Here is a 26,208-nt window from a genome sequence, read left to right as displayed (position 1 = left end):
CATTTAGGCTGAAACTAGCCACTGTGCCTAGGGCTTACGAGGTTTTTTGGGGTCCACGAGACTTTTATGGGACCAAAAATAGATATTTTACTTTTATTTTTTTAATCCATTTATACTATAATTCTGATTATACACTTTGATACTCTTCATTTACAATTTTCCTAATTTCAGAAATTGTACTTTTTGCTTAAATATTGTAAATTTATTACATAACATTACATAATTTTAAATTATTATAATTTGTGTTTACATTTAGTATGTATTTATTTACTTTTTTGTAGGACTGTGGCAATAAACATTGTTATAACATTACAATTTCAGTTTCTTCTATTTATATTTAATAAAGTTGTAGCAATATTGATTTGATAATGTCTTACGTTTTGTTTGTCTGCAAATCGTGACACGTTGGCATCGGTCCATGCTCTACAATTGTATCAGTAATTTATGTTTTCCATTTGCTGAATCTGAAAAAAAAAAAATAATATGAAAAAGTACCCAAAAAAAAGCATCTTTTCTGTATTCAAACGGTAGCTGCTTTGTTGACGTCCTGATAAATGTATGTCAACTTTACGTAACTTTTATTGATGAAGGGAGCTAAACCTAGGTTTCGGTGCCAGCCCCGCGGAAATGCAGAAACGGGGTCAAAAAAACAAGTACCGAAAACGCGGCGCGCGAGCTATGCTAAGGTTTGTCGACAACGACGACGAAAGGGCTTGCTTTCAGCAACAACAAAAAAGAACGTATGAAAACCGCGAATGTTTATTTCATAATGCGACCAATCCATTTGTCATCGTCTGAGGCGGAATCCCCTAAGACTTGAGAAAAGTTCCAGCAAAAAAATAAATAAAGATGAAAGTACAAAAATGATGGGAAAGATGCGTTCTTTCCTTACAACGATGCAAAGGTAAAGCGTCTTCGGTTGTGATGTAATGGAAGAGAATTAATGCGCGCGCGGGTTGTTCTACCCCCGCCACGGCGGGGTTTCAGCCGCCCCCGACCGCATTTCAGTCCTGAAAGCGGCCGACGAGGAAATTTTTCCAGTTTCAGTGCGTCCGGCAGAACCGCCACTCGCTTCGCTCTTAAACACACCCCAGATATCGTCAAAAAACAAACAGAAAATAAAGATAAATCTTAACAACAATAACAACAAAAAAAATAAGAAATCATCTCTGCATTCTGAACGTACTTGCTTTGCCGAAGCGATCTGATTCAACCCTTAAATCTCGCATCAAAATTAAATAAATAATATTCAAAAAATTAATATTAAATAATATATATTTAAAAAAATAATTCACGTTAAGCTTTTTTATGTGTGAAGAATATTTCGGAATTAAATTGTTTTTGCCTAACTTATTTTCGGTTTGATGTTGATAATTAAAATGTATAATAATAATAATCATACTAGAAATAAATATAGCAATGATAGATTTAGGTTTAATACTTAAGTTTTTTGCGGCGATTGGAAATGCGTCTGTGATATAATAAAATTACTAGAGAAGAAGTAGGGAACTTTGTGCGCGTTTAATATTTACTTTTGAAGTTCGGACTATGATGTACCGTTTATCTTCGATGGACATGGCAAAGATGCTTTTGATCTCTTTGATCGTGTTCGGGGTGATCCAGGCCGGTGGTGCGATGTCTTTGCGGACGAGGGACGAGGGTGATCCTGCACCTGGACGATCGCCAGGACCTCCGCGAGAATGCCGCACGTTGGACGGTGCCAAAAGGACCGATCGACCACACTACAACCTCACCATCTCACATAACCTGTTTTCAACGGATCTCCTCGTTTCCGGCGTCACCTATCAAGGTATTGTTCTTCCACAGGTTCTTCTCTCATTCCTGAAGAATTTATATTATAACTACCTGGATACAAACTTTTGTGATATAAAATATAAAATCGATATTTAGCTCGGAATAAATAAAGTAAGGGACTACTTATTACCGACGTCCATGCGATAGACGTGCATGAATAGACATGCTGATGAGCGAGCCTTGGCGTGCTGTTCAATAATTCACCTTCAAACATTGGAAGGAAATAACTGAACTCTATACTTTGGAAATCACATATTGATTTTAATTTAATTATTTATGAAGACAAAAAAATAAAAGAAGCTATCTTCTAGGAAAACAATGATTAAATGAACATTTTAATTACTTAATGAATAGTACATTCAAGCAACGTTCTTCAGTAGAGAATAAAATATTTCATTATAACAATATATTTATTAATAAAAAAAAATAGGGTATATACAATACATAACAATGAACGACACATTTTATCATACATTATTTCTAATCGTTCTAATTTTCAGAATATAAATGTTGTAGTTGTCCTTACAAAATGATTTCCCAAACTTTTTCTGCAACAGAACACTTCTAAAATCCTGAAATTTTCAAGGAACATAAAAAAAAACATTCATTATTTATTACACCAGTGTTCCGCGCAACTTAGTTTGGGAAACTCTGTCCTATAATATGAGAAACTTGGCTACTTTAGTGATATTATTATATTTTCTATTGCTGTACTACTAAAAAGAAGCTTCTTTTTTTAGCAAAGTACTACTGCTATCACGGGATTAGCCCAGTTTCCATTACATTTCTAACATTTACATAAAAAAATATGTAAATGTTGCATCATTATACAATAACGTAACAAAAAATATAACAATAAATCAGAAAAAGAAATCCCCAGATTATACAAATACTTATGCAATAATTGTATAGGAATTGAATTAATAAACGTATGAATTTAAAGCAATTCTATTAACGAATGATTTTAGTACAATTAAAATTTATATATACAAATTTAGAAAAATAAATTAACAACATTAAGAAAATCTTATGGTGTATTGCATGTAAATTAATAGAATAACATTCGTGATATAGCGTCAAAAAACATCAAAGAGACTGAAACTGAGAAAGCTTATGAAACAGACGTAGAATGTAAATGAAATGTAAACATGTAAATAAATGCCACAAGTCTTGCGTTACGTAAAGTTGAAAATAATGCTTCTAATGAAAAAATCTTCAATAAATATAGTTAATGCATTTAATGGAATGTATTTTTAAATGGATAACTTATCAAAATGTTTGTTAATTACGAAGAATAAAATTATTATCATAACAATTTTTCCCACATAAATGAATGTAAGAATGTAAAATACGATAAAAATACTGAAGACAAATTATGTATAAAGTTTATTCAAAGATAATTATATATAAATTGTTAAGGAGCGTCAATAATCTTTATATTTTCTTCTATCACAGTATGAAACAACCTAGAATGAAAATTCGATTTGCAAAAAACAAAAAAAAATGAAATAATTAGTTCTTTTAATTATTTTTTTTATTCTCTTATGACTGTCTTCTTTCTTAGGCTTTTTCAAACTTTGCACACAAAAAAAACACACGTAATATGTTTGAACACAAATTTTTAAAATTGTATAGCAGTCGCAAAATCTGGGACTACTCTTCTTCTCGTTATGCAATAACTCTTTAATTTTATAATTAACTACTAATTAGTTTTAAGTATTAAATCATGGAAACTGTATACGAATTGTTAATGTAGGTGGAATCATTAAGCTAATAAGTAAATAATAATTAATTAATAATAAACAAAATGTATTATATAACAACATCCAAAGGGCTATTGCCCGCAGTCTTTCTGCCCTAATTAATTAATGAATAATATTTAAACAATTCTTATAACATTAATAATAAACATAATTTATTACATATTCGCTTTTACATACATACAAATGGTACAGTGAAAATAGACAATAAAAAATTGATATTTCCATGGAAAATATAGGCCATATTATTATAACGTTGTAAATATTTAGAGCGATTACGAAAAATGATTACGTTATGTATATTGTAGTCATGCCATAGTGAAAATATATTTAGGTTCGAGCAACAATTTCTTTTTTGGTGTCTGAAGAATGCCGAGCGTCGTATTTTATCATAAAATATTTGACCTTTTCATTAAACGCACAGTGTTCTTAATATATAAAAAAAATATAATACAACACCGTACTTGAATATTTATATTATGTAACAAAACAAACAAAAATATATTATAGTCTAATATTAAGTAATGAGAGACCATTTATCTTCAATAAAAAGACAGTGTCTTTACACAACAAAGTTAAATATCTGAAATGATCATTTCAGGTAATATTTATATTGTATTAATTTATTACTATATTTGTAATAATAAAATTAAAAAAAATATCTTCATAAATATAAAAAATGTATATAATATCATCATTACAAAAATAATATCACTATACCATGGATATTCATAAAAAACATATTTTTTTGATTAACATCTATTTTATTAACGATTGATCACAGAAAGGACATTAAATAAATTTGTTTGCGGTACAATTGTTACATAGTTGTGGAACTCTATAGTATTAATCTGTATTAAGTAACATAAAATTATTTTTGTCACAAAATTTAATTCAATCTTTGTGGTAATTGTTGCACTTTTTAAATGTATTTGTTTGTGTCGGATTTACTAGATTTTTCGTTTGTTTGTTTCATTAGAGTATTTAATTATACTTTTAACCATTTCCATGTGTAACACTAACTCTATTGGGAACATAACAGGGCGCGTAGGTAAGCACGAAATCTTGCGCCTGGAGAAAAACATTTAATTTGCGTCCGCTTCTAAAAAAAAATAAACGGGTCAAATATTTAATTTGCGTCTCCCTCCTCTTAAGAGATTAATACTATTACCTATTACTTGCGCCCTTACGGTTGTAGCGTCTGGGGCCGTTTTTTTGGTTGAAATCGCTGGAGTATTTCGATGTTAGAATTGCTTGCTGAACCTAATTCTAACTGTATTCCATATGACTATAATGGTTTGAGGATTGATTTGTATATCAATAATTTGTTGTCTAGCGATATCACTGAATTTCTTCCAAACAACCAATAGAGTTTGCTGATCCATATATGTTTCTTTGATTTCGTTGCCAAACAATCTGATTTAATCCATTTTACAAGTTTTGCGATGTAACTTCTGAAGAAAACATATAGTTTCAATAAATTATCAAAGCGACTAAAGTTAAGAGTTCGTAAGAAACTGATTCAAATGTAAATTAATTAACTTTTAATCTTTTGTAATTATTAATGTTTTTTCGGTTCTCGGTTATTAATTTTCTAGGTTCTCGATTTTACTTCGAAATATTATTGTTGTTATGTGTAATTGTGTAATAATGGTTGCACAAATGGAAACATTTAATATGTTATTGTTGAATATTTAAGTGTGTGCATGGAAATATAAAAAAAAATATGTAAAAATGAGCGAACATGTATGGTAAAAGCTCGATTTGCGAGTAAAATTCAGCATTTCTAGCACCGAATGGATTATAGTGGTGGTAAACAACAAAATCGATGTGTGAAAACCTCCATTCAAGCAGCGGTGCTCCATTTTCGGAAAATGAGGATTTATTGCACAGATCTACAAATAATAATGCTGGCAAGGGTTTCGGGGTTTTCCTGTATCATCTAACTATGGACCCAGATAAGGCCTCTTTACCAAATTACATATATATAAATATATGTAGGTCACTTTGGGTCGAACAAGCTCATTCACCCTGATGCACCATCCGGGAATTCTCTCGGATAAGCTTCATTTACTTCTAAATAATTTAAAATTTCCAGGAAAGCAAATTATATAAATTACTTAGTTCGAGTTACTTGACTCGAGATTGGAACTCAAACACCATTTTTTTAAAATTGCGTATAGAGTTTTTCGTTATATTTAATTTTACACAGATAAAATATAAAGCGACATCCGTACTTATCAGGGGATGATTTAGGTAAGATCATTAAGGGCTGCAGGCAGTACCTTTTTCAATAAAAGTGCTAAATTGGCTAGACCCTCAAACTGGGGCCACCAAATAATTTTAATAAAGTACAAATAAACAATGTGAGGGCCCCGAAGTATGTTAGCCAAGGACTTCCAAACTGTGACAGCCGAGGGCCCCCAAACAGTATTAACCAAATGCCCCCATAGTTAACGGTCTGCCCATGGTACTTATTATATTTCCTGTACTCTAAGCGTAAAAAAGTCATATATTATTGCACGTGCAGTAACCTTTGTTTAACAATCATTCACATAAACATTATTAACTATCTTAATATTATTAATCTTCTAATAACTTTACATATAATGATATAAAATATTTATTTTCTATCAACACTTGATCCAGGTGAGTGATCATTATCATTCAAATTCTTATTCAATTATTATGAAAGTTACAAAAGTTTACTACTGATAAAATATTAATATATTTTGAACTTTGTTTATATCAATGTATGCGTTCTTTTTGTTCTTAATGTTAAATAATAACGAAGATCAGTAGACATATACAATTTTTTTCAGAAGTATCTTATTTCACGTATCTTATTTTAATGAAGAAATAATGCAAACTTTGCAGCAGTTATTTAAGTTTTTGCATTGTATAATAGACCAAAAAGTGACTTTATATAGTTTGACATAAAATTATTATTTCTTATCAAGTAATATTAGGTGAGTTAAAGTTGTTATTAGATGTTAATTAAGTTACAAATGTTTGGTACTGATGAAATAGTAATATATTTATAATTTCTTTTATATCAAAGTATGCGTTTACTTTTTTTTTTATCTAATAACAACGAATGTCAAACAATTATAAATAATATTCTGACACACGACATTCACGATATTTATTTCTGAAGTTGCATAAATATTACGCTTATAATAATTTAAGAAATAAATAGTGAACATTATAGTTTTTGATGCGTTATTGAAGTGTTTGTGTGTTGTCAATAGATATTAAAGTGACTTTGGATAGCTTGACTTAAAAACGGTTCTTTCCTATAAACGTGCGATTCTACGGAATATTGGGTGAGTAAAGTTACAAACTATTCATTATTAAGAAAGTTTCAAAAGTTTTGTATCGATAAACGGCTAATATATTTTTGGTATATACAGGGTCTCAAGAAAGAGGTTAAAGTTTAAATTTGCGCCCCATTCCCTGCAAGAAAACAATATTATCTATTTCTTGAGCTCGTACAATTGGTGTGACTGAGACCCTCACCCCTCTCAGCACTACCCTGCAGTGGCGCTGGGCACATATGTCCAGTGTCGTATTAAGTCGACGTAAGCACCAGTTGTTTTGTTGATGACTTAACTTAATAACAAAATATGTATTCTAGAATTATAATTCCAATATTTTTCGTGGGCCCCAACAATTCTATGCACTGCATATCACTGTCATCGATTACCATGACAACCAATAATTACCAACTTCCATCTCAGAGAATTACAAGACAACATACCATAGAACCTCGTGGTAGATGGTCATCTTTTTAACAAATGCTGATATTTCTTTAATCGATGCTTTATTAAAATTAGTTGATGTCAAAGGTTATTCGACGTTGGTTTACGCGTAATTTATATCATTTCCATGGGACGTAATTTATCGTGCAGATTATTTCTCGTATTTGCAAACAAAATGTACATTTTTGGTGTATGTCCTGATAACGTCCATAAATTTATATGCAAGCCATTAACGTCAAGTATTTTGCGTTTTATTTCTATATTTTTTTTGATAATACATTAAAAATATATTTATATTTACATTTTTATATCTGCATTAACATACCGATCTCATTATAGATTTTCTTTCACAAATATTTTCTATGCATTGAAATATAAATATATATTTTTCATGAAAACATTACAATAAAAGTTTTTGCTGATAATAATATAAATATTTGTATATATTATGTAAAGATTAAATTATTTCGGTTAATGAACTTCGATATTAATTAATTATTTGTGTATAAATGTAAAAAAAAACCAGTTGTAAGTAAAATTATTTATAATGATTTTCATATTAAAAGCAAATTTAAAAATACTTGTAAAATCGAATAAAATAAAGTGGATAATATTAAAGTAATATAATTGGTTCTAAGTGTGATGCTGATCGTTGAAAGAAACTTAAGTTTATATTTTGTGCATTCTTACAAAGTCTAGATAGATGACCCTAGAAAACAAACACGAAATTGAATTGAAGCTGACCAAGCGTAAGTTCATAAAAGTTAACTCAACATCAGCTGTAATTTAATTTCAGTCTGTAGGAGCAAAGGACAGAGTCCTCAATTAGTTGGAAAAACAAGTGGATGTTTATGTAATATTCATAGTATTTTCATTAGTACGTTAAAGGTATGAGTATCCTGGACCTCTAAATCCACTTACTATAATAGAGGAATAGAAGAACTTGCTACAATAATATACAGTTGAACCTCGCTTAACGAGCATAAACCTTTCCAAAATTTCCAGATTTTTACTCGTATAGTGAAACAATTCTCCCCATATAAACTAATGCAATATACGATAATGTGTTTCATTTTGCAAGTCATTTTTTATATAATTTATTTTGCTCGTTAAGCGAAATGCTAGTTATGTGAGGTGCTCGTTATGCAAGGTTCGTTATTTTCATTCGAAGGATTGATTTTAAGTAACTTGTGAGAAAGTAATTGGAAATATATGGTAAATCTGTTTAAAGCATTAATTTAATAATACTAAATTGGCTACTTATTATTTGAAATCTAACAAAAGTTAAGCAACTTGTTTTTTTTTGCATTGGTGATCAATTACAATGCAATTCAGGCAACAAAATTAATAATATTTGTTAGTTGATTTGTTTCCTGCATGTACTTCAAACACGGTGAATTTATTGGGAAAGCATTGTGGACGATTTAATTATAACATTTTATTAAATTTTCGTTATTTAGCAATGCACAATGGAGCATGAACAATTTATTTAAATAGGCCTGAAATCAAACATTATTTCAAGCCGGAATGAATTTAATTCTAGTGTACGTGATAAAACGCAAAACAACCGAGGGAGTTTATTGTTTTAATTAATTATAATTACCGTTCAGCCAACCAGCAAAATAATTAACGTATTAAATAATTATATCATCGTCATAATTGCATTCAAAAAAATCATAAGATACATAGTTAATAATTAGTTTATTCCTAATGAATATATTTACACTTATTACAAATGTTTTTGTGAAAGATTTATGAATTCATTTGTTTCGACGAGTTTTTCGTGAAATAGAAATTTAGAAAGTAAGAAATAATTTGTTTTAGATAAAATTTCATAAATATTTTTTTGTTTTACAATTTTAATTATTTTCTGAAAATCTCATTTTTGTTTATTTCAGAATTTCACTTATTTTATCACTGAATATTTTGCTTTTGTTAAAATTTGTTTCCATTTGACTTTTTTAAATACGAGAAGTTTGTAAAGTGAGAATCCATTTGTTTTAGATACATTTTCATAGATATTTTTTTTCTTTCATTTCTGAATTCTCGTTTTTCATTTCCTAAAAACTTTGCTTATTATTCGAATTCAATTATTTCTATTTGTTAAAGTTTTCTAAGTTATTTTGTTACTGCTGCACTAAATATGACAAAATTAATCTGATCTTAGAAACAATTTTACGTTTGTTGCCTAATGATGCAAAAACTGAATATAACTTGATTTCAAAATAAGTTACATATGGATTTAATTGTACTGCATTGAATATTTAAATAATTTACTTTATATTATAAAGTATTTCTTTACAAGTCAACTTAATATAAATTGCTTCTACAATCCACATTAATTATTTCATATGGCAATTCCGTTAATTAAATGCAGTGATTACAATCGTATTTGAACTAAGGAATTTTTTATTAATATTTGCATACTAGCATCAGATTTCTACTTGAAAAATTAATCACTACGCACATAATTTATGGAGTTTTCAATGTTAATTGAATGAAATGCGCAATTAAGTGCCGCATTACAAATATTGCATTTCAATTTATACAAACAATGTTTTCTAGTTAAGAAATGGCTGGAAATTTTTTTTATATTTAGATGAATTATTTATTAGTTACTTAAAAAAATTAATAACAAATCTTGCATAATTTATAGTTTTCAATAATTGTACAAGGAAATACACAAATTAAATATTGTGTCTAAATACCTCATCTTCGATTAGTCCGGATTCATTATAGTCTAGTTTGAATATTTCAAAGAGAAAACTAAATTTTAATTTAGCAAATTGCTAATAAATTCGAAAAATTAGGTCACAAAATTATTGTTTTTAAAAAATGATCATTTATGTATTTTTTCCTTTTATATTTTACGTGCGATTTGTTTTTAGTTTCATGATTAGTCCCGTATATTGTGTGAAATGTATTAACAATGATTAAAAAAAAATGTACATAATTTATAGTTATCAATTATTGTTGAAAGAAATACACAAATTATATGCTTTATACAAATATTATAGCAATACCTCACATAGTCCAGATTCATTAGAAAAAACTAAATTTTAATTTAACAAAATGCTAATAAATTCGAAAAATTAGGTCACAAAATTATTTTTTTTTACATAAATGAGCGTTTTTTTTCTTTTATACCTTTTGTGCGATTTGTACCTTTGTTTCTCGATTAGTCCGGTTTTAAACAATGATTTATAGCCAAAAAATCGTGCATAATTTATAGTTTTTAAGTAGAAACACAAATTAAATGTTGTTCAAAAAATATTATAGCAATACCTCACATAGTTCGTCATCGATTAGTCCAGATTCAGTAGGATAATTACATTGTATTATAAAATATATAGATTATTATCATATTAGCCATTAGAAAATTAAGGAATCTAGATTTTTCTTAATAATTTTATTGATTTTAGTGAAGAAGAAGAAATTTAACGTGTCTGGTAATTAAATAATATTTTTAAAACATTTCTATGTAATGATCAAATATCGTGGAGATAGGGCATTTAAGACATTTGGAACGAAGCCAGTGTAAACTGATGTTGGGAATGGGTGTTTCTGAACTTTTCATGTGCAAGTGCATCGTTTGCAAACGTGTCGTATTTCTGCTGAAATGCAATACGAAGATCTCTAAATAAGACAGCCGGAAGTCTTCTGAGGAAGCTGAATACAATTTTAGCGTGTTTACGTTGAACTTTTTATTAAGTTTCAACGAAATTCGCAACGGACATTCAACTAATTTACTTGAGTACATAGAACCAAATCTAATTTAAATATTTTTTCAATTTGTTTCTATGTGATTGTTTCAAGAGCAATTGTTTTTATTATTAAATAATGTTTAAGTTTATTGATTATTTAAAATAACTATAAATTATATAAAAAATTATGAAACAGTAAATTAGCAATATTTATAGAATAATGGAAATTAATTAATGAAACTATTGAAATTTTCGTATCCAAATTGTTTTATCTGATTAACCGAGGCATTAGATGCGCACGGAATTATATAACAATCTGATTACGCCTCTGTTTTGATCAATTGCCCGTAGTCCGCTCGATCATAGAATTCCGCACTGCTGCACAAAGGTAGTGTAACTACATACAGTGTGTAATGGAAACAATCATTAGAACCTATACACATAGATCAGAGAAATACTCTGAATTCCATTCTATAAATAGTTGAATAAAACATTGTTAACGATCTGTAATAACAGAAGAATAAGATATTGACTCAAATAGCATGTGAACATTGCATTTGAACATCGTAAAACTTAATTTATAGAGTCAATAAATTTTCGTATTTTTAGAAGCTTTTTTACTACCATTTATAATCAACTTTCAGATAATCTTACATTTCTTTAGATTAATAACATTTCGCAAAATTTACTACATTATTTAATCGATAATTTTGCTATTTACAGATTTTAATCAATCATTGAAGCTGTTATTATTTTTGATTTTCGTGAAAAAATAAATGTAACTTATAAATAATTGAGGGCGACTAATAGCCGAATGGTTTAGGGGCCAGGCCCTTTGTGAGCCCTCTCGGTGCTTGCAATAAGGCCATCGTTAATCACAGATGGACAGTCAAATGAATGAGGTTCAGCATATGGACCTTCAGCCAAGTCGATGGACAATGACAGTGTTAAGGATAACAGCAGATTCACAGTCAAAGGAAATAGTGGAATCGTAGAGCATCAATATACTACAAGACCTACAAGACGACAGCCAACCAACAAATTAAAATATCAAATCACCATAATCCACCGGGAAAGATTAACCGCGATCTTAAATTTACTCAATGTTTACATTAATGAATAGATTGTGAATAAAATTATACAACATAAAAAATAAATAAATAATTGTATTCAATCATCTTGATTACATCTTGATAACGTAAGTCCACCAGTTTTAATTAAATTTTTTTAAATTAACAGTTTTATGTGTTTGGTTACACACTTACTGATTCTTGGAAATGTTGTTTTCCTTTTGTAGTGGGAATTGATCTTATCGAGACTATTGATTGCCATGAAATTTTATGTAACCGTTGGTAAACGATGTTGGGAGTTTTCTGTAACACGATTAGATAAGAATTACTACCCTTTTAGAAAGTTTTCGAAATAATTTACATTGTTTAAAGGTTGCTAAGATATTTTTTCCTTATAATTAGAAAGTAGGTGTGATCTTATCCAGCAGATTGATTGCCGCACGGTTTCTATAACAATTATACGATCTTTGAATTCTTAGTTATGCAATTAAATTAATTGTGTATTTGAATATAATTTACGCTATTTCAAGGTTGCTTTACTTTGTGATCCAATCGACAAGATTGATTACTGCGTAATTATTTTGTAATTATTGCAAGATTTTATTGCTTTATTGTTTATGCCAGTTTATCTTTATATACGTGATTTCGATTTACTGAACCAAGATCATTTCCACTAATAAAATGTATACGATATTAATTTTTTGTTTTTTTTTTCGAAATTTTTTGAATAAATTCATTGAGACATCTGGATCTTGGCCATTTATCTATTTAACATATTAGGTACATAAGACTATTGGAATCCACGAGACTTTTTAGGGCCCACAAAAGTTGTGTTAGAATTCAAGAATACATATGTTGATAACTACTTAACTGATGTCTAGGTCCCGCAACAATCTTAATGCAGCCCTAAGCTGAATAAATAATTTCTTAGATGTTATTTTCTTATTCTATGCCATATTTTGTGATAAACTCGTTAGTTAGTTCTTTTCAAGAACTATCTATGTTTTCAAAGATATATTTTATTCTCATAATTTACGTAAATTTTTGTATGTTAAATGAAATTGCAGATTTTTTTTTATTGATGCTTTGTCTTCAGGGGTAATATACAGTTGTACAATAAGTAATGTATTATATTTATACCATATAATGTACTTTTGTTGAAATTTTTATGACCATTTGTTCAATTATATATGATAGATAATTTACGTTTTTTAGTAATTATTACATTTTGATGAAATAACCGAAAATATATTTTTTTAAATGTTGCATTAGTTTGTTAGAAAGTGTGATCTTGGAATATTAACTAATCGTAATATATAAGTACTTTATATGAAAGATAAATAATAGCTTCAGATAATTCTACAAATAATTTTGAAGAACATTGCTACCAATATCTTCAACTTTTAATTTTTTTTATATTCATATTCATGTCTATATAGAATTGCTTTAACAAAACATTTTTATTACAACATAAAAAAAACTGTTTATCATATTTTCTCCTTTCATATAAATAGGTTGACTTTTAATTAACTAATTCAATTTGTATATAACATAAATTTGTAAATGTTAATTAAAAAGTTATAAGAAAACATGGTAATGAAACAACCTTCATATCAGTTTAGGAATGATGTTCATTTACATTTGGTGTTAATCCACAAAGACAAATTATTTTTTTGATATTAATCAATAATGTTGTTCATAAAATTTATTGCACATAATATTCAATAATTCTTTATACTTTTGTATAATTAACTATATTATATATATAAAATTATATACATTCCTATTTGATCGGATATGTGTCTGTTTTTATTTGAACTAGTATCTTGTTGAATTGGTGAAGAATGCATGTTTTACTAGCAAATAATATTAAAATGTATTGGGTTGGGCGTTTTTCAACAATACTTATTATGAAAATAGTAACATAAACATTTTACAATAATATTTTTAATTATTATTCCGGATCGTAGTCACCATCTACTTCAATAACTGCTTTCCATTTGAAAATAGTAATTTTATTAAAAAAAAATAAAGAAATCAGGAATTTTTATTAACAAAAAACTTGCCTACAAAAACGTCTGATAATTATACACCAACCCAATAGATATAAAATTGGTTATGCAACATGATATTAATAACGTAATATGTTTATTAAGATATGTTTTTGCCAAGTTTATTGAAATACGATGCATAGTTAAGAGCAGTTACCGTTGTTTACCAAGTACAATATTATTAGTTTAGCAATCGATTAAAATCTAGGATGTAGGTCATTGCGCAAACTATAAGTTATACTTAAATCGCTAAATAACAAAGAATCAGATTTCGCATAACCAGGAATTACCCGGTCGCACGAAGATCACATCTCATCGGATTTTCTTTGCAACTCGCGTATATCGCGTGAAATAAATAAAAGAAAAACTCATAATTCCACTCCATTTCTTTTCGTTCCATTTGTGAGTAACGTGTTAAGTATGGCGAACGTTGATGCAATAAATTTTAATTAATGTAGAAATGCACACGCGCTCCTAGATTTATGCTTTCATCCCCACATCCATGCAGCAACATAATTCATTTGCTGTTATTGCAGAAGCAATTAATGTTTGGCAAACTTTGGCTGCTTGCACAAAACTTGTGTGGCAGTATTATTTCAACGGGCGAAAACATAAGGGTCGATGTGGGGTGAGCAATTTCTCCTTCACCTTTCTCATCGCTACGAATGCTGCCGTTGCCGTTACTACTACTACTACTTCGAACATCCTGGAATGCATCCATCCCTTCACGTTTAAAGTTAATTGATTTATTCTTCGGAAATTCTAATTGTTATAGCCGTCCTTACTTTACTCTCCTCGCAATACATTTAATTAGGAAGCGCTAAGTGGTGAAGTAGCTCGAACGATTGTTTGCTTTAATTAAAAGTTATCCCGACGGATGGGAAATTGTCACTTTACGAATTTATTTACTACCACTTCTTTCTTTCTACTTTTTCTTTTTTCACATCTCACTTCTTTGCAACATTTATTATAATTAAATACGTTCTTTGATGCTGAAACTAATGATTAAATCGTACATATTTCTCAAACCATTCGAACTAATCCAATTTTCCCCGCTCCGGGCTTAATTATATTCCACATAGCAAAGTAAATGCAAGCCTTCAGGTATTTCACTTTGATAGTAAATATTATCATCATATTTAATTAACTACAAAATTGTACCTAGATTTGTAATACAATATTGTATAAATATTAACCAAACTATTTTTTTGTAATTTAATACTACATTCCATTTTTATGATATATATATATTGTCGTAACTCACGAAATATCCATTTGCAGCTGTGATGACATCAATCTTTCTTGTAAACTTCTTTTCACAAATCCATTTCCTCAAGTTTTGAAACAGGTGCTAAATCTAACATAAAAGCTTTTGTTTAAATGTAATTTATTATCATAACTTTACTTATATTTACTTCTGTAAAATTCAATTTTTGGATTTTATTTTATTGATTAAACTATTCTAATTTTATTACATTTTCCAAGTATTATGGCATGTTAGCTGTTACTTTCGCATTATTTAGTTATTTTCTTTTGGAAGAACATATTAATCCATTGATATATTTTATGGATGACAAAATTGTTCAAAATACAAAATATTTTTAAGCTTAATGTAGTATCAATGCAATAAACACCATTTGACTATGAGTATGAGATGACTCTCCAGCAGCCAGTGCTTCTCGAACAGTTTAGTCAGGACCGGCAGGAGGCTGATTTGATTTGTCTATATAAAGACTCGTCCGTTGGTTTTCCAGGTTTGACGATGAGTATGATTTGGGCTACCTTCCACTGTGCTGGAAATATACCAAGTCTCAGAATTGCATTGTAGATAAGTGTTATTAGCTTAATGCCGATACTGGGGAGCTGCCTCAAGATCTCTGCTGTAATAAAATTATATCCTGGCGCTTTTTTTAGCTTTAACTCTAGTATAGTTAGCTTAACCTGCCACACTTTAAATTGAGCAACGGGAATTCCAATATTTTGTTTTCCTCTTCCCCTGCAAGTCTCTCTGTTTCGGTTGTTTCCATTAGGAGACAGACCTCCAAGATACTCTCCAATAAGTTCCTGAGTTATCTATTGGCTTTATTCAGGCGAGTTTTATCATCAGGATGAGTATGTAATTGAATTACTTATGTACTGTAATATTTTTGATTCATACTTTAAGTCCATGTGTATTAAAGGATTAAAACTAATGTAGTTTTTATGTCAATTCAGAGTTAATTATATTTCACAAAATAAATGTATGTCAATAAATGTAATTATTGCAATGAAAAAAGACGAAAAAATGTATAATAAACACACATTATTATATGCAAAGCTTTGTTTATGGAAAACTCGAAAACCCGCAAATCCAAAAAAAGCACGTTTAATTGGAACTCGAATATTCCCGAATACAGATTATTATTATTATTATTTTTTGAATCGGATAAACAATAATATTGGATTCTAAAAAGCCGCGTGAATGATTAATATTGAATCAATGTTGTTGCTCATATGACCTAAATTGTATCTGCTTCAATATTAAAATTGTTCGACCTTTTGTTTGTCCATACGAATCGATGCATTGGGAAGAGAACAATAAGCTAGTATTTTTCAACATATTTTTGTTCTCGTCTCGCAGTTGTGAAAATATTCCCTCTCGAAAAGAAAGGGACGTCGTTGTTCAATGAATACGTAATTACGTATCTGGATGCGATGAAGCCGTGGTGCTTTTTAGGATTCCGAAACGGATTGCAGGCAAGCCAAGCCCCACAACGACCCCTTTTCTTTGCTTTTTTCCTATAGTAATATCTTAATCTCTCCAATTGTCATTTATAAGTTATCCTCTGTGTGCGGAACAATTTTCAAAATGAAACGCGTAGCAGTTTGTATCACTGTTCATGCACAAGTTTAGTTAACTGTAAATGCGGGGAAAGGTTTGCAGTGGTTATTGATTTGCGTTTGGTTAGGTAGTTTTGTTTGAATGGGTGTTTCTGAAATGGTGGCCTGTAGCTGTCCGTCAAGTGGTTTTACAGTTACAGTTGGAAATTTATGTGTTTATTATTGATATATTTAATATATTTTTATATACAGCCATACCTCGATTAACATTACATCTGATAACAAAGATTCAATATAACGAAGTCCGCAATTTTATGCTGCATTTCATTTAAGAAATATTCTAATTTAAGGCAACGCCGGATAATCATTAAATAAGATATGGCTAGAAGTTTACTAGAAAAAGAAAAGTTTACTAGATGAAGAAAATGTATCAATATTTATTGAATTCTTTGAAAGATTTACAAAATCGAAAGAATGCTGAAAATTTTTAACAACCTAAGATTTAAAAACGTATTTACTTAACATCAAGAACATTTAATTTTTTTGTGCAAACAATCAAGTTTAGACTCATATTAGCAAATATGATTTCACTTTTGTATGAAAGTTGTTTATTTAATAAAACTTTTTTTTATTCAAAAAAAAAGCTTTATAATTAAGTTCCTTCTTATTTCTTATTCCCATTCCCAAAGTAAAATACTTTCCTCTGAAAGCAAAGTTTTTCTTAATGAAATTTTTCGTAAAACGTATCCTGTTCGTTAATCGAGGTATGACTGTATATTTTTAAAATAATTATGCAACCTCATCCGAATAACAACTTTTCTTTGTGTTTAGTCGTAATAACAATAACAATTCCATAACTAATTACTAATTTACATACTCTAAAATAATTTCACTATACATTTTTAGTTATATTGTTTTATAAGATTTTTATCTTTATTTATTTTTTTAAATAATAAATAAATTCATAAACACAAATGTGTGATTTTCGTTTTAAGAAATATGTTATAGTAATTAATTTATTAATACTGAAAAAAATGTATTTAATTGGCGATTATGCATGAATTTGTTGTAACATTAAAGGTTAACATTACTACCATATTTTATTTTAATCAGGTGTTCTAAAAATAGTATGAAATGCAGTCAAAGTAATAGAAAGTATTGAAGGTGGAAAATTACATAAAATCTGAATATCCTTTTCATTCAATGCATAAAGTATATCTTTTGGATTGCATCTTTTCAATGGATATTGAATGCATGACTGCACTGGTGTGGACCGGTGATGAAAGGTGTGTGTTAGGTAATATGCATGAACAAACGTGGATCAAGCGAAGCTAAAGCATATCGAGTTTCTGCGAAATATATTAATATGTAACTGTGAAGGAAATCCGCACAAAAAGAAAACCAAATTACACGTAATATATACACATTTTATTGTATCTTACGTATTGACTGCTAATAGAAAAATGGATTTTTACAGATTTATTTATAATAATTAAAATTTAATCAATGGTTCTCGTGAAGTGGTTTACACGTAAATGGAAGCTGCATATGGAATGAAGGGCATTCCCAGCAGACGTATAATATTTCATGAAGCTAGCTAGCATCCATAATTCCCAATCCAATAGGGAATTATCCCATTAAGTAATCGAGGAGAAGCCCTGAAAGAAGCATTGGCAGGATTTGCATAATCAATGAATACTTCATTGCGCCTCTTCAGTTCAATTATATCTCAAGTGTTTTACCGTTAATTCTAATAAAATGTTTACTAACAATAAACTATAATTATATATAATGTACGTATTAAATAGTAGAAACGTATTAATTTAAAATTACAATACTTCGCATAGTCCGGTTTTCATGGGTGAGGATTCATTATAGAGTAAAATAAAAATAAATTTAAAAAAATAGTACATTAAATTGTTTGTTTGTATATAATTTTTGTGCGGTTTATTTTTGTATGCATATAGTCCTCTATTAGTCCGGTTTTAAAGAGTCCCGTATATTGGCGGAACTGATTGCCGGCACTATGTGAAGTATTTGAATTTATTTATATGGTTAATAACTGCAACTAAAATAAGTAGTAATTCTAATAATATATACAAAGCATGTAAGTTTTTTTTAAGTTTGCAGAATTACATGATTTTGTATAATGCATAAGATTATGCAAAAAAAGTGGGTTGGCTTTAGGTCCATCAAGTTATTAAAACTTCCTATGTTAAGCCTGACCTGGAAACTGGGTAGAAACTAATGCGAACTGGGAATAAAGCAGCACATTGTTACATTAGATACTGCGTCGTTCTACAATGAAATGTATGTTCTTCAGAATGTAGCGCACTTATTCACAATTTTTTTTGTTCATGTGACATGATGAAAGGAAATTTGTCATATTTTTTTTTGTATTTGTTTCTCATGTTTTAAGGATGAATGAAATAAATTCATGGAACATAAAGATCCCAATTTTGGGTCAAATATTACCAGTTCTTATAAATATGATATCACACTACATTTACATTAAACTAATTTGTTAATATTTACAATTTTGCACATTCCTGCTCGCAATTGCTCGTACAGAAGTATCACGAATAATTCAGATAATCAAACAACCTGCCAACTTTTTGAAACCGGACAGATCAAGGACTTAAAAAAAGAAGAACTTGTATGTATACAAAAATAATTTTGTTTTTTATTTTACCTTTTACCTTTGGGTTATTGTAATTTTAATGAAAATACATATCTGTAATTTTATTAAGTAATAATAATAGAAACAACATTATTTCTACCCTTAATGAATAATTTATTGTTAATACTGTTTTTATAATAATAACTAGATTATCCTTAATGAAATTGTCCATATGTTGAAAGTGTTGTAAGCTGTATATATAGAAAAGGTTGCAAAAGTTATTTTTTCTTTTATTAAGTTTGTATATAACTTCTACTTTAATCTCGATCATTTTTCATACAGAATTTTTCTTTATTTTGATTCATTAGATTTTTTATCTTACATAAACCATAATTAGAAAAATATGCTTGTAACAAACTTTTTTTATTTAAAATATTCAAGTATTAAGCATTTAGTATTTGTAATGTGCTCATTATCCATTTTCCAATAGTCGATGGTTATTTCGGATTGTAGACCTCGTTTAACCATTCACCATTATTGTTCTCGCATCCCTTTGGGTCTAGTCCTTTTTTTGTTTGTTTTCGTTTGTGTACAACTTTTTGTCATCGTCTGGCCCATCGCCAATCTTGGTTTCCCTCTAGATGCAGAAAACTGGAATAAGTGAAACGTTTCTTATAAATAAGTTGACAGAGTTTCGCGTGTGTTTTCCTTTCTGAGGCGAGTAGATGGAATGGAATTGTTTTTATTGCCAGCCATTCCTCCTCCTCAGACAGTTCTGGTATATACGTATATACAGATAAAATTCCGAGCTGCTGAAAATTTTATTAATTGAAGTGAAAAGTTTTGCGGGTTGATACTCTTTCTCCGTTTACTTCTTCTCCTCCGGTTTCGCAGTCTGCGTGGAGATAAGCCACTTGTTCTTCCGATGTGTATTCAAGCTGCCGCCTTCGCGCGTGTTTGTTTTCTTTGCGAAATTGCATATTGTACATATTTGTACAGGTGAGAAGGAAAGAGAGGGAATCGGTGGGAAGGAGAGCTACACCCACCCTTCCAGGACTCCAGGTGGTGATCGATCCCAGGCCTAGCCTAGTCCTAGTCACTGACGTCACTTCCAGCCGTACACCACCATACATTGGCCGTAGTTCAACGACCTTTATTCTATTTTCAATAGAGAGCCGTGCAACATTTCCAAGATAGTGAAACGCGTGCTTCAATGTACATATACTTTTTGTTCATCCTTATTCTCCACCTCCTTCTTTTCCTTTTTCTCTACTTATTCCTCATCCTTCTCCGCCACCTCATCCTCCTCCTTCTGGTCGTTGTCCTTTCAGTTCCTTCGACTTTTGCTTCATTAAAAACTTACCTCAGCCGTCGTGCCGTGCCACTTTCGAATACAATGTGCGACGCCGGTTAGTGACCCATTGGAAGCGATGACCTGCAGGCCAATAAGGATATCGCTGACCCCAATCGATGCACACACAATTCCGATATATATATACGTGTATATGTGCATTCTTTTGTCCTTTTCAGGATGTTCCGGCTTCAAAGAATAAGGAAACGGAAACAAAACACTGAGCACGTCGAACTCGCCATTTGACGTTCATAACAAACTCCATCGCAATTTTCCAACAAAGAGTTACGTGGCCACTTATCACCTCATCATCTCTTATGCAATTCCTTATTTTTCTCCATTGCATCCTATTCGTACATGATCCAACATCTCTTTGACCTGAAACAAAATCGTATTTGGGTGTTTTATATAAACTGTATACTCGACTTTTACAACTGGAGTTTGTATTAAAAAATCAAACTAGAGCTTTTTAACATATATTACATTACCTTATACTTGATATAGTAATCTGTATCATAATCATTTGGCCAATATACTGGACTATTCGATGAACCAAAACAATTTTCTGTAGTGACTTTTTATAATTTATTTTTCACAATGAAAATTTAGTTGAAAAACCTGACTATAGTGTACGTACTTTTCTAATATTGACTTATTATATTTTTTATATATATTGTTGTTTTTTTTTAATATAATTACTTTAATAATTAATGAAAATATGTCTTCATAAACATTTACTTTATTCAATTTCAGTAACCTGAATTATTGACAAAATAATGTTTCCTTCAAAAAATTACTAGGTTTCCTGAAACTAATGGCTTCCGTCGATTAATCTCTCTCCCCGTCATAGATTAATCCCCGGATGCAACGTACAATATTTTTCCTTGAAATAAATCAGTTAGTTATAATAATTGTGATAAATTAGTATTGGAAAAAATGCATTTATGGAACAAAGAAATTCATATAAATATTTACTTCTTTTCAATGATTTTTCTGCTGTTTATTTATAATATTATAATTAATTAATATAATGTTTAAATAATTCATAATTATATTATTATACGAAAGTTTTTTTTTGTATTTAGTAATTAGTAAGAACAAAATATAATTCAAATTAACAATAATAATAATTAACTACAAACAAATATTCTATACTTGGGGTATTCTATTAAATGGGGGTTTAATAGTCTTATGCTTATTTAGTCTAAGGGGAATTTTACTCTAAACAATAGTAAAACCCCCATAAACTAAATAGGCATAAACACCCCAAAGTTTCTGGCTAGAATATTGGGGGTGATTTTCCAATATGTTTTAATATCGCTCACTAAACATGGAGATTTCACTGCGTTCATTTGAAGGTCTTTGTGTATAATTTTGTTTGGCACATACCAAGGAGCTTGCACTATGGTACACTTAGATAGTAGTAAAGTAATATCAAAAACAATATTATAATTTGAAATTTTCTCCTTGAAGCGTATTTAGTTTCCAAACAGTGAATGGATGTAAAAATTGAATAATTTTACGAGGGAATAGCTTTTTCGAGATTAAAATAACTCCCATTTTTTAACCCAACATTTGCATGGAAAAACCAAACATGAACTAAATTTCTTATAAAAAAAAGAATGGAAGAGAACCAGCATAGATTTACATATTCAAATGCATTGTGTCATTCTTACATTTGCATTATACGTTATATAATATTCTGCATTCAAATAAATGTCAGTCTTTATTGTAATTTACTCTTTTTCTGTTATTTATTTAATTTTAAAACAAAAAGAGATTTAGTAGATTTCACAAAAATAATGTACTTATTATATAATAATGTAATATTTTATTTAATTGAGCTTATATTTAAAAATATTATAAAAATAAGTTCTTACAATCTTAGTATTATGTTTGATAGGTCTATAAAAAATCGTTTGTAATTATTAAGAAATTTAGACATTATAATTAGTATAAGAAACTCTTACACTATAATGTTCAAAGTTCTTATGAGACACTTAAATCCGACTTATTTCAAAGACGATGGGTCTAAGTTATCCACGTCTTCCTAGGTGTTATCTCAGACAGGTGTAGTATTATACGCTTTCCTAAGTGTCCTTCACTCAAGATGAAAATTCGATACTTTCTGGGCCAACACTTTTCTTTGCCGTGCAAGCTTTTATATACTTTTTTTGTGGCTCCCGTATCATTTATTCATTGATCATACAACTACTTTGGAGCATATAAGTTGTCTCCGGTAGTATGTTGACGTATAATGTTGACCCACATATCAGGGGAGGCTGATTTCCATTTACCAGACCCGTCACTGTTCGTTTATGCATCAATTTCTCACTTTAATGCTGCACTGTTAGGTGTGTTTACCAGTAATCATTCTGTAACATCAAATTAATTCACATTACTTCTGAAAGAAACATTTGTTAGGAATTATTTGCTTTCATCTTTGAAACTTACATTTAATGCTATTATTTTTTTAATTAAAAATCATTATAATTTCATAAAAAATCATATATTTTGATAGTGTTTCATTCATTTAATTTTTTAAATATTAAGATTTTAACATTTATAACGATATAAATCTTAAGAATATAAATTTGTAATGTTATCGTTAAAAAAAAATGATAAATCTAATCAATTACTGGACTAAATTAATATGTAACCAGCTGAGTTGACCTAGAAATAAGAACAACCAGACTATCCAGAGATACTAGTTGACAGAGATTGATTGTTCTTTAAGAAAAATGTAGGAAACTATTTAATTTCGAACGTAACATTATATTTTCCATTAATCACTTTAAATGCCTTCACAACATTTGTCTTACAAACAATTAAGAAAAAAAAAAGTACAAAATAACTTAAGAAATATAATATTAATATTTAAAAAAGTAATGCTTCTAAAAAAATAGTATTAAGTATAATTAAAATTAATATTTTAAAGCATTTCATCGTATGATTTAAATAATTTAAGTTCGTATACGTGTAAAACATTCAAAACGTTTAAATATTCAAATTCTGTAATTCGGGACCCAAAACGCAAGGGATCACACAAAGCCAACTCAATTATAAATAGCTCGGCCTTTTGGTGTTAAAGCACGGTTAACATTTGCTTTGTAATATTATGTAATATAGGTTTTGCAAACAAAAAAATATATGTATAGGTCAAAGTTTATCAAAATGTATATAGTTCAGTAAAAATAAGATTGATAGTTTTCGATCAATAATCTTTATAATAGTATGTCACAATTAGTACATCCACATTTATCGTTATTTTTGTTTACCCGTAAACAATATTTAGTGCAAAATTGGACAACTTTCGAAAAGTTACCGAAAACTACCGAAATTTGTGGGGTAAAACAGGTTTGAAACAATCCATTTGATAAGATTTCATTTCTTTAGTTAATTTTTCTTCATTTTCTTTGATTTATTACTGCAAATTATGATTTTTTTTATATGAGATTTTAGTATATTAAATGATTCTTGAAATTTTTTACTAAAGCTTATAACTACTCGTAAGTGTTATTTTTTGCTCATATCTATACAGTTGGAATATATATTTTACTATTAAAGTATAAATTATTATATCAGCAAATTTGGTGTTGGGTTTTATGTAAACATAGCTAATATCTGGGTTTATCCTTTTAAAATTGGTGTGTAAATTTACACGAAAGTAAAATAAATAAATTTTAGGTGTAAAAAATTTAAATTTAAATTATGTTTTTTTTTGTAATCAATTATATGTGTGAATAAGGACGTAACAGAAAACATTACAATAGAACTTCAATTTAAATTTGAACGAATTGGAATGGAAACGTGTATGATATTGAATGAACATTGTATAATGTAATTCTCTTACATTTCCTGACTACAGGCACATCGATACCGATTTCAAAAGGGAATCGCGTTGTATGGATTTCCTTGTTAAAGCCCATGCCTTAATATTATATTTATAATATGGATTTCCGGTTTATCTTAATGTACCGAAACCGCTTTCAATCCTGCTTACAAAGGTCAAGGTTGGATCAAGCTAATGCCTGTAAATACAGCAACGAGCAAATAAATAATTAACGGCGCAAATTTATTTACCGAATATTTTGACCCGGTTATTTTCGCATAAGTACACATGATAAAATTGAAATCGAAAATTTTTAATTAATTTACATTTTCATTTGAATTTATATATAAATGCATGTCATTCATTTCATTTCTATTGTTGACACTCAAAAATATTGAAATATTTTGTAATAATTATTATAAAAATTTAGTATGATTGATAAAAAAAGCAATGAAATATAGAATACAAAATCACTTAGATTCAAATATATTGAAACAAATCCCATATTATTTGAGAAAGATTTTTTTAAAAATGGAAATATAAGTTTTTGAAATTTATAGAAACAATTAATTTACAAAAAAATACGTAAGAATTTGTTTATGTTCGAGAAGCTAGGTTTCAAACCTGTGACCGTGATTGCAAATTGATTGAAAAATCACCAATCTATTATTTGAGAAACATTGTTTTTAGTTTGAAAGATAATTTTCTCGTATGATTTAATTCACATTCATATCAAACATTAAAAAAACGATAATCAGACATGACATATAGTCAACCAAATTATGGATAGGTCGGAATGTCATTAGATTTTTTTTAATTATTTTGTATATATTTATATGCAAATGCGTGTAGATTAATTTATATGTATTTACATTACTTATATATGAAAAAGTTTATATTATATAAAACGTAATATTGTTTGATGGTAATGATTTCGGTCGGTTTTCGTGCTCTAATTTTTCGCCCACACGCACACTCACACACAAGACTACCCCGCAACAACACCTGACCTTTTACCTTTCCACCCTCCGACCATAACATAAATATTTCAAACGCTCCGGCTGGGTGTTATCAAACGTGGCCGTCCCTCATCAACCGTTCCGGAAAATTCATACACCGAAGAAAGACAAAGAAAATAAAAACCGCACGCCTAAAGCTCAATTTAAAACAATTAAGCCATACGTATGAAGTGACTGTTTTTTTTGTCTCTGTCCTCGACTTCCAAATACTTTTCCTCAGTTGTTTTTGTTGACAGCCTCTAGACGCGATATAATTATACGTCTGGTCTACGTATATGTATAATACGATAAATTCTCCTTTCTTTTCATCTCCGGTCGCTCGTTTTGCGAAGAGTTACTTTGCGTAATTAAATCGTTTCAGTCTCGCTTTCAGCTTTAATTTACTCGTGAGGAAAATTTAACACC

At 29.2% G+C, this 26,208-nt stretch overlaps 1 protein-coding gene across 4 annotated transcripts in view; it reads left to right on the top strand.

The window, feature by feature from the left end:
* The first annotated feature begins 1,309 nt into the window (after positions 1–1,309).
* LOC108564494 overlaps positions 1,310–26,208 on the top strand; it is a 109,207-nt gene continuing 84,308 nt past the window's right edge. For all 4 annotated transcript variants that reach the window (XM_017923561.1, XM_017923562.1, XM_017923560.1 and 1 more), the window contains exon 1: positions 1,310–1,810. In XM_017923561.1, the coding sequence (XP_017779050.1) occupies positions 1,549–1,810 (262 nt within the window). In that variant the 5' untranslated portion in view covers positions 1,310–1,548. The remainder of the gene's footprint in view (positions 1,811–26,208) is intronic.

This window comes from Nicrophorus vespilloides, unplaced genomic scaffold, assembly GCF_001412225.1.
Source record: "Nicrophorus vespilloides isolate i.1.1-1 unplaced genomic scaffold, Nicve_v1.0, whole genome shotgun sequence".
Classification (NCBI taxonomy): domain Eukaryota; kingdom Metazoa; phylum Arthropoda; class Insecta; order Coleoptera; family Silphidae; genus Nicrophorus; species Nicrophorus vespilloides.
Note: the sequence above shows the minus strand (reverse complement) of the source record. Positions and strands in the feature narration are given on the sequence as shown.